The sequence below is a fragment of the Cariama cristata genome, unplaced genomic scaffold (genome assembly GCF_000690535.1).
Source record: "Cariama cristata isolate BGI_N322 unplaced genomic scaffold, ASM69053v1 scaffold23911, whole genome shotgun sequence".
Lineage (NCBI taxonomy): Eukaryota > Metazoa > Chordata > Aves > Cariamiformes > Cariamidae > Cariama > Cariama cristata.
This window is the reverse complement of record NW_009597868.1, coordinates 4,009-13,691: the sequence shown is the minus strand read 5'-3', so window position 1 is coordinate 13,691 and position 9,683 is coordinate 4,009. Positions and strand designations below refer to the sequence as shown.

Genomic DNA, 9,683 nt, shown 5'->3' with positions numbered 1-9,683 from the left:
CCCTTACTGCTTTCCCATTGCCCAACAGCAGCAAGGCAAGCTGCTGCTTTCTCCAGATCACAGAAATACGAACTCTAGGAGATGAGAAATCATCTGTACGCTAGTAAGGCACAGGGAGAAGCAGCAGGACAGAGCTGCTGGTGAGAGCAATTTGAGAGGTGTCTTGTCTTGCTCCAAACAGCGAACCACTCCTGCTGCCTGCAAGGCACAAATGGTAAGCCCAGCTTTCACAGTGGCTTAAGGCATCCCCACCCTGTGCATTAGCTTCAGCTACCCAGGCAGGTGAGCTGCACTAAGATGCAGAACTTTTAATTGATGTGTTCCCTTCTGCTGCTGCTTTTAGAGCAGGCAGCAGACAGACATGAGATGGCTGCTGGCACCAGTAGCAGCATCTGCACACCTACAGCCACACTCCACCGGTGTCTGAGGCACAGTGAGCTGCTGTAGCTCTGTCTTGCTCTTCCAGCTCTCCAACTACCAAAGCACACCAAATTACTCACTTGGGATTTTCTCCTGAGGAAGTAATTACTTGCTTTCTATGGTATTTCTTCAGCAGCTCTGAAGAAAGCCTGAGAAGACACCACACAATTCACCTCCAGAGCAATCTGCATGCTCTATATTCCCTCCAGCAGCTCTCCAGAACAGGCTGGAGAATCACCTCCACTACAGCAGGTAGCTCAAGACAGCACAAGCACTTCATGATGCTGCTGGAGCTGAACTTGCCTGGACTAAGGGATGAGCATCCCTGCATCACTCCCAAACTTGGAAGACATTGGAGAAACTTGGCCTTCTGCCATTCACACTTCAGAGACTGGTTTCTTCCCAGCCCACGCTGCAGTGAAGGGACATCCTTTCCACAGCTGCCTGGTACTACATCCATGACTGTCCTGGACAGGCAGAAGAGTGCTTTAATTCTACTACATGCATGTGTTAAAGGCAGCTGTACTTGCTCTAATAGCACAATGGTCACTTCTTGTCAGTCAGTCACAACCTGCCTACAAATCGGCTCAGTAATTAGAAAGTATTTGTTTTTAAATTAGGGAAGGAACTTTGGTAAAGTGTCCAGCCCTCCTGATCTGAAGGAGGTTTCCAGAGCAGAAGAGCTTTACCTCTCTGGGACAGTTCTCATACCCTGTGTATCATCCTTTTAAGAGCTACAGTGCTGTCATACAGCATTTTAAGTCTGTGCCCTCCCCATCTCCAACTCCCAGGTTTTATTAAAGTAACTAAGAAAAACCGTATATACACACTAATAGCAGTGGTCACATTTGTACAATTTTCTGTCTGTAAAGCTTATGTTCTGTTTCTTCTCTAAGGAAGGTGAAGTCTGCTACATCACCCCCTCACACTATTTGAGGGGGGAAAAAAAAAAAATCAGTTCACTTACTCATTGACCACTACTGAAATACATTTTAACAGATGAATGACAGTGCTCCTCAGCAGAAGTCTACCTGAAGCCATGGTTGTGTTTTCCTGAAGCAATGTTCAACCTAGACCTGGAAGTCTACTTTAAGGCCAAAGACCTTTCTCTAGACCTGTCATCTCATCCTTCTGACTTCATTTATACTTTCCCAGTCTACAATACACAGTGAGAAAGGATCACGGTTTAGTTAGAACAAGTGCTTCTCAGGACATAATCCTGCTGCCTCTGATAATTAGCTTTGTGCAAGATACTTAGCAGTTCTTCATCCATACTTGCTAAACTATTCAGGCTTTCCCCTACCTGAACATTATGTGAACAGAACTGCTCAGATACATAATTGAACAGTACAGAAGAAACCGCACTACCACCTCTAACCATTAAGTCTAGGAAAACAGATAGAGACAAAAGGCATTACTCACTAAGAAGTAGCTTGGTTCCAAGCTTTTTCTTCCATGCAATGTGAGTACAGCCAAACTGAACGTCAGTCAGCCCCACTGCAAGAGGCTTAAACGAGATGACCTTCCAAGGTCCCTTCCAAATAACATTACTCCATGATTTACCTTGCAAATGATCCAACTCAGAAGATGCACATCACCTTTGTAAGGTTTTCAGAAGCATTTATAGGCAGAGGCCATGTTTTTTAAATAAAAGTTTAATTCCTTCATCAGGTCTTAAGTTTAAACACAAACGCTGCTGAAAATCCTCAGACCGCTGCTCCGATGTCCTGGCTCTTGGCTTTCAGGGCACTGGCGGTGCGGCAGCAGGGGCTCCAATACAGGAGGCAGGAATCAGACTCTTGGTAGAGCTCAGTGCAGGATGCAAAGCAAAGAAGCAAGAGACACACACTTTCCAGACAAACACCAATTCTTATACAAAAAGAAAAACCCTACACTGTAATAGAAGTGTTAATGTTGCCACAGGACAGGAGTTCTAGGAAGGGAGAGAAGTCTTCAGCAAAAGGCACAACTAAAGAAGTACTTCCCTGGATCTTAACCAAGTCTGTTAGTTCCACTTATACCCCCAGTCCCTTGCCTCTCAAAGCCATGCTGGTTACTCTAGCAAGTAATTTCAAGTTCCTTTTCCCTTTTTCCCTTCCTTCAGCTCAAAAACAAATAAAAGAGGAGTGCTTCTAAAAACCAGAGCATAAACCAGCTTGGTCTATAACCCCGTAAGAGTCCAGGAGAGACTTAAAAGTTTACCTTAGGATTGTCTGGTACAGTTACTAAGTATTCAAGTTTCAGATGATACTTATTACACCCGGGAGCCTCAGTCAGCTCTAGTTTTGGTATTTTTCTTTCAGGCACTTTGCTGCCTGTCAGGTTGGTGTTAGATCTACAGTTTTCCCAGTACTGTGTATCACCAGCCTCCTCAACCCATTGCCTTAAGCACTTATTAGCAGCATCAGACCCACTCCAGGGGCTTCTTCAGGTCTTATAGCCCTCCAACCTCCTATGCTCCTTGGTTTAAGATCTTTTGCAAGGAGCAACTTTGAATGCAAGGCAGACAGTGACTAGGACAAGCAACCAGAATGTGTCAGTAATTTACAGGACAACAGGATTGCATGCAATGAGGGGCTAAGACAGCTGGACACAAAGCTGTTACGTATTAGGTCACCCCAAACATCTGAGCAGGCACTTGCTAGATGCAACAAACAAGCTACTATGGGATAAAGAGGCTCGGTTCACTGGCGTACTGGTAGAAAAAGGATCAAGGATTTGCAGAGGAAGTCAAGGTGCAGCTATAGTACATGACAGCAGTCCTCCAGTCACTAGCAAGGCTAACACTAAGCTGTGAAATTGAGGAACTGGTTTTAGCCTACACTAGAATCTAAAGCACACAACCACCATGAGGGAGGAGAATGCTTGTCCAGGATGCACCTTCACCACTAAGTTAACATAGCAAGGCAGTACTACACAGACTATTATGCTCTCACCTTCACTTTGCTGTGTAGCATGCTAAAGGACATTTAATTTCATCAATAATTAAGATGAATTTGAGTTTGCAAACTACGCTGATCTCCTTTCATGGGAGGAAGCTGTAGCAGAACCACCTCCCAGGTGTCCCCCAGGGCTTCACCTAGGGTCAAGCTTGGCCAAGATACAAGCCTTCCCCATTGCTCTTCAAGGGCTTCTCTCAGGTATAGAGTGGTAAGACAGCCAGCAGTCTCTCAGGCTCTTGCTGTAGATCCACATCAACATGTCCTAGGGAGCTCTACTTCCCAAACAGTTTAGGGTGCGCATGCCAGATCATCTAACCCTGCCCACAGACAAACCCTCTCCACCCCCACCCCCCCAAAATAATTGTGGCAATTAGCCATGTGTCAGTCCCGCTCTCCACAGATCTGCAGAATTGAGTCAATAACTACTGATGAACCCCAATGCACAGGGTTGCTGGTGGAGTTGGAGTGTTACAGAGATGAGCTTCCTCCCTCCAGCCTCCCAGTGTTGGGATCAGAGTCAGTAAGCCTGACTTAAGCAGGAGGAGCTGTGGAGAACTGCACTGGAACAAGCAGAGTCTTCTACTGAACTTTACAACAAGCTGAACAACTTTTGGTTTTAAAAAAAGCCACACAAGCAGCAGCTGACATCTGTTGTTATAAAGGGACATGGCTGAATAGGTAGGAGACAGATTCCCCATTATGAGTCCTCCTGATGGCCTCTGCAAGGATCATTGAGATGTCAATCACCTGGAGAGGAAGAAAGATGCATCAGTGTCACTGAAAAAGAGACATCAAGCCTAGAAGAACAACTGGTGAGTTAGGAAGACCTTAAAGAGTAAACACATCACCCAGACTTAGAACATGACAGATGCAGACAAATGAGTTCTACCCAGGACTGGGATTTAATTACATATAATTCTGAAGATATTCTACACTTAGCAGTACAATAACTATTTCACTGTTGATCTTTGTCAGGATGACAGTCAACTGTCACCTTTCTTTGCTAAGACTACCTAAGCTCAGTCTGTTTACCCTAGGATTATCTTATTCACTTTTCATAAATTGCAGAGAAGTTAGGGGAGTCTAAATCAAGAATCAGATCGCTTGCCTTGAGACAAGAGGCTTTACCATCACTGCTAGCAGTCTAAGAAAGATGAAGCTACTGTGCCGCAGCCCAGCTCCCAGTCACTGGGCTGGCTCCACCTGGTGGGGTAATCCAGCTAAGAGAAGGGAAAATCAAGTCTCAATAAAAACTCTAGCTCTGAACACCAGCAGCTAAAGCATTTCGATATAAGTAATCTCAGTAACAAGTCATGTTCATGGTGCCTTAAGGAAATGAAGTTAAATCCATATTTAACATTTTCTTTTTTCCGGACAGTTTGCCTCCTAAGGAATGAAAAAAAAAAACTTCAGAGCTGTAGAGCAGACAGAGCATGAGACTTATGACAAATCCTTTAGTTTTGTATTTCTCAACACTGAACATCAGACGTTAGTCTAAGAGTGAGGTGTTAAGTGACAGCCTGAAAAACTACTCCACTGCCATCTTTGGCTACGGCTATTTACGTACTGATTACCAGTTTAACATTTTGTCTACATTAACTGTAATGTGCAGCTTGGACAGAAGTTGAAGCATCAGACATCTTTTAGATGTGCCCAGTTGCAGGAGTACCATCTAAAAGTTAGTGCTGAAAAAGATGCAACCCAACAGCAATTTGCAATCAGCTTATAACTTAGTTCCAAAAGCAGCTTAAAATTCACTGCAGTCTCAACCAGTTGAACTTCCTTTTCACCAGAACCGCAGTACTGGGGAACGTGATACACTTACAACACAGTACTAGCTGAATCTTAGCAGTGCCATTCACTTTCCAGAACTTCTCCAAATGCCTGTGTCCTGTATATCCATGCTGTGAAGCTAGTATTTAGGATGTTCTTGGCTGTGTGCATGCTATAGCAGTACCTGAAACTTCTGATGGACCTATTATGCCTGAATGCTCAGGTAAAGCTGCAACTTCCAGCTGTCCATTAACACAGGAAATCCTCAAGTTCTGCCTAGCTCAAGTTGTACGGCCAATTTTTTTTCTTCCAGGAAAATCAGCCTCAGCTTGGGAAACAAAACCCAAGACAGTGAGCATCAAAAGACCAGCTTTTGGCTTTCATATGGTTGGCAAAGTGTTTTTGTTTATCTTTGGCAATTACCTGAACATTGTACTGTGGAGCTGTGTCAACTGCTCTTAATAAAACGAGCAAGGCATGTCCATGGGACAAGATTGCTCTCACTCTTCAGCTCACCTGCACTGCTGTTATGACCAGACATGAAGCATTCAACTTCCTTTTGTGAAGCAAAGTAGGTCGGGGAAGGGACACTCTACTTCAAGGGCTGAGCATTAGGTGATAGATACACAACTGAGGCTGGCATTACCAACTTCAGAAGCTCCTATCTACTTCCGTTTCGGTATGACATTTCATCAGCATATCACTCCTCCAGTACAGATACAACTACTTGCTTACATCATGGCCCCAGCAGATCAGTGATCTGATGTAGGTAAAACAAGCCCTGAAAAAAAAATTACTTAAATGAGCTGTTTAAGACGAGCTGGATTAGAAGCTGCATTTTATCAGTGTAACAGGAACAAGAGAACTAGTCAACCCTGCCACTAATTCCAGTACCAATGAAACTGCTGTAAGCACTAGACAGCATTGTGCAGTTTTCCACACCAATAGGAAGACATACAAGTGCTACCAAGCCCCAGGAGTGACGGAAGACATAGATGCTTACCTGGATTTTAGGGCATTGCTTCATCTTGTCCTCCTGGGGTATTGTGTTTGTGACTACAACTGCCTCAAAACAGGCATTGTTGATCCGAGAAATTGCTGGCCCAGAAAAGATCCCATGAGTTAAGATGGCATAAACTTTGGTGGCTCCAGCTGACACAAGCCTACAAGGGCAGAAAAAGGAAAAGGATGAGAAATTCTTAGGCAAGTATTAAACTGACATTAGTGCAGGGCACATGGTAAGCATGAAAGGAGACAATACCATCTGCTTAGGGGACAGGCTACCTTTGATTCCCCCCTCCAGTCCACTATTGATTTTGGAGAAGAAAACAGTTTAACAGGTACTATAAAATCCACGACAGGCAAAGTATACATTAAAAAAAAAAAATTGTTCTTAGCCCCGGGACATTTGGACTAGATCATTCAAATCACCGTCTGTGACTTCTGCCAACACAAGGTAGCAGATATTTAATACCGAGTGTTGTATATGCTGGTGTTTCTAGTGTAGAAGGCTTGAAAGATATCAAAGCTTGAAAAGCTTCCTTCTAACAGAAATTCAGATGTGTGACCTTAAGTTGATGGACCAGACAGCACTTAGTTCTACCTAGCACAGTCAGTGATGGTCTCGAGGAAGACATACTTTCAACACAAGCATTTTTCACATAAAAGACACTATGGTCTTCTAGCTATTCCCACTGTGAGAACTAAACTAGGTTTCTTCCTTATTTTGTATGACATGAGATAAATAATCAAGAAACTGTATGTTACTTTCTGAAACTTGACATGCAACTAATCTGATTAAGTCATTACATAGTGTTCACTAACAATAGGTTTCTGATTTAGGAAAGAATCAGTCAGCCCTACTCACTTGTCCGCAGCATGACAGATGGTACCACATGTGTCTGCCATATCGTCTACCAGAATGGCCACTCTGTCTTTCACATCACCCACCAGCACCATGCGATCCACTTCGTTGGCCTTCTTGCGCTCCTTGTGAATGAGGGCAAAGTCTACATTCAATCGATCCGCAATGGAGGTCACTCTGAAGAGAGAAGAGTTTCCAAACAACACTTAACTCCACACAACAGCTTCAATGGAATCTCTTTTAAAACAGTTAAGCACAAACTGCCACTGCAGTAAGAGAAGCTGTCACCACATCTGTTACTGCTCCCAAGCAATTAACAGAAGACACTCTGCCACCTTTGTTTCCCTTCAAGCAGTTAAACTGGGATCTCTGATCTAATCTCTCCCAATGACAGCAACTAAATTAAGATAAGAGAGTCTTTCCTCCTGACCACTGTAAATTAATTTGCATTTAAAGCTCAAAACAAACCTTAACCAGCGAGTTTGGCAAACCTGAAGTGACCAGAATGCTTTGGAAATTGTCACCTTAAGCCTTTCCAGTGTACTGTTATAAAGTTGTGCAATGACAGGGATCTAACTGCACTCGTAAGTATTCAGTAGTCATGTATACAAGTGCTGGCACAAGGACAGTGGCAGGAGTACACATCCAAAAAATGCAAGTCCACCACCTCACATTTACTTTGGTTAAAGTGGCCACAGAACAACCTTACTAGAGAGACCTAAACTTTATATATTGCTACTGATGAATAGTAAAGTGTTTAAAAGCATTAAGAGTAAGAAGGAACAAAATACACATGCCTCAAATTCTACACTTGAGATGAGCAGACTACTAGCCTCAGTAGATCAGACTCATGACCCTGGTGTCTTACACAAGATTGCTGAACTAAACTGTTCAAAGGATTTAGTTCTCCATAAAATATTGCACCAGCTAAGATCGACACATTTCAGTTTAAGTGGCTTTTGAAGAGGTTTCTTCAGGCGTCAGATTATAGCTGGCTGACTTGGCATTTCATATACTGCATTATGCAACAAGCTACAGAAGTAGCTGAATACACAGAAGGTCTTGTCCAATACATGGGTCACAACAAAGCTACAGGAAGACACACAGTGACAGCAGTAGTAGCTCTTGGCTCTTTGTAACAAATAGCTTAAAACACTCTGAAGTATGTGAATCAGGTCAGCACACATAAACATTTTGGTGTGACAGTCCTGGATTAAAGAATACATCTGCATCCCTTTGCTGTTCACATGTAGCACCAAGGAACAGCCCAGTTTCTCCTAATAAGCACCTGAGAACATTCTGAACTGCCCACAAACTGGCATGTTTATCTGCAGAAAGATGGAAGATTGTCAGACTACCAAACTAGAAATGTGCTGTACATATGTTGCTGCTTTTTGGAAAGGAACCATCTATCTTCCTCACTCTCAGAGAAGAGAAGAATAGCAGCAGGCTTAAGTCCCAGCTAGACATTCAAATCAAGAGTAATAAAGTAAGAAATATACTAAGCTTCATACTGCAAAGAAAACAGCCTGGATAAAAATATATCATTAACCAGCAACAGTAACCTTGTCTTGGCATAGGGGTATGTGCTACGATTCCCTCCTTCAAGCTGCATAATTACCCTTCTACAAAAAATATGGTTTTATTCCAAAGAGTGTAGTAATTGCACAATTCCTACCTATGCAGCTGTGATTCTAGAAGCTATTTAATTCTCCATGTAGCCCAAGAAACCTTCTAAAAATTCCCTAGGAAGAATATCTGACCACTCTTCACTAGCTGCCACAGACTGTCTTACAGAAGGCAGGCTGGCAGAGCAAACATGTGTCTTAAGAATAAGGTCACAAGCACTGTCAGGAATTCAAGTAGATATAGAAGAAGCACCTCAAGCTAGCTGTCTGACAGCTTACCTCTTGGCTCCACCAGCATCTGGTGAAACAATGGTGCAGTTCTTCCACTCCGCAATATTCTCTTTGATCCATTTCAGTACAGCAGGCTCAGCATACAAGTTATCAACAGGGATATCAAAAAAACCCTGCAAGGAAGATGACATGAACAGATATAGCTGAAGGTCACATTCCAAAAACAGTTGGAAGAAGCCTTCTATATGATCAGGCATGCAGCCACCGCCTTTCCACAGATTTCAGCTTTTCTTTCACTTCCTTTAATGCAAGGGCAGTAGCCTTTGGGTTACACAGAATAGTAATGTAAGAAGCCAGAAATAGTTTAGCAGCATAAATAACACTTTACATCTGACACCTTCACAACATGGAACTAGTTCTGTCCTAAAGGGGTGCAGAAAACCAGCATCAAACACGCTTATTTTCAGAGTGGCTAGCTCCCTGTTTACAAAGTCAATCTTTAAAGCTCATTACCTAAAACATTAGCATCTACAGGAAACCTCTGAGTAACATTTGCTTTTAAACTAATGCAGCTGATTCCACAACTTTACACTGACCCAGCAGTTCCTCCAAGTAAACCTCAAAGGTCACTAAAAGCCAGAAGTTAATCCTGGACAGGGAGTAATGGGCAGGAGAGTGGGGGCTGCTACTCTAGGGGAATGCTTCAAGATATATCCTTCCTACTATCACTCCTTCTGTGCTCAGCAACCCAGCAACTACAAGAACCAGGCTGAAACCAGCCAGATGCTGGAAGCTTATATACACAAACCAAATTATTCAATTGAA

The 9,683-nt window shown here is 43.1% G+C and overlaps 1 protein-coding gene across 1 annotated transcript; it reads right to left on the bottom strand.

Annotated features, from left to right (window-relative positions):
- Positions 1-3,485: 3,485 nt before the first annotated feature.
- Positions 3,486-7,515, bottom strand: LOC104157175 (ribose-phosphate pyrophosphokinase 1-like). Its single transcript, XM_009709082.1, has 4 exons — positions 7,468-7,515; positions 7,003-7,176; positions 6,139-6,298; positions 3,486-4,109 (listed from the first exon to the last, which is right to left on the bottom strand). Exons 2-4 carry the CDS (start codon positions 7,092-7,094, stop codon positions 4,017-4,019), a joined length of 345 nt encoding a protein of 114 aa, XP_009707384.1. The 5' UTR covers positions 7,095-7,176; positions 7,468-7,515; the 3' UTR covers positions 3,486-4,016.
- Between the last annotated feature and the right edge of the window lie 2,168 nt (positions 7,516-9,683).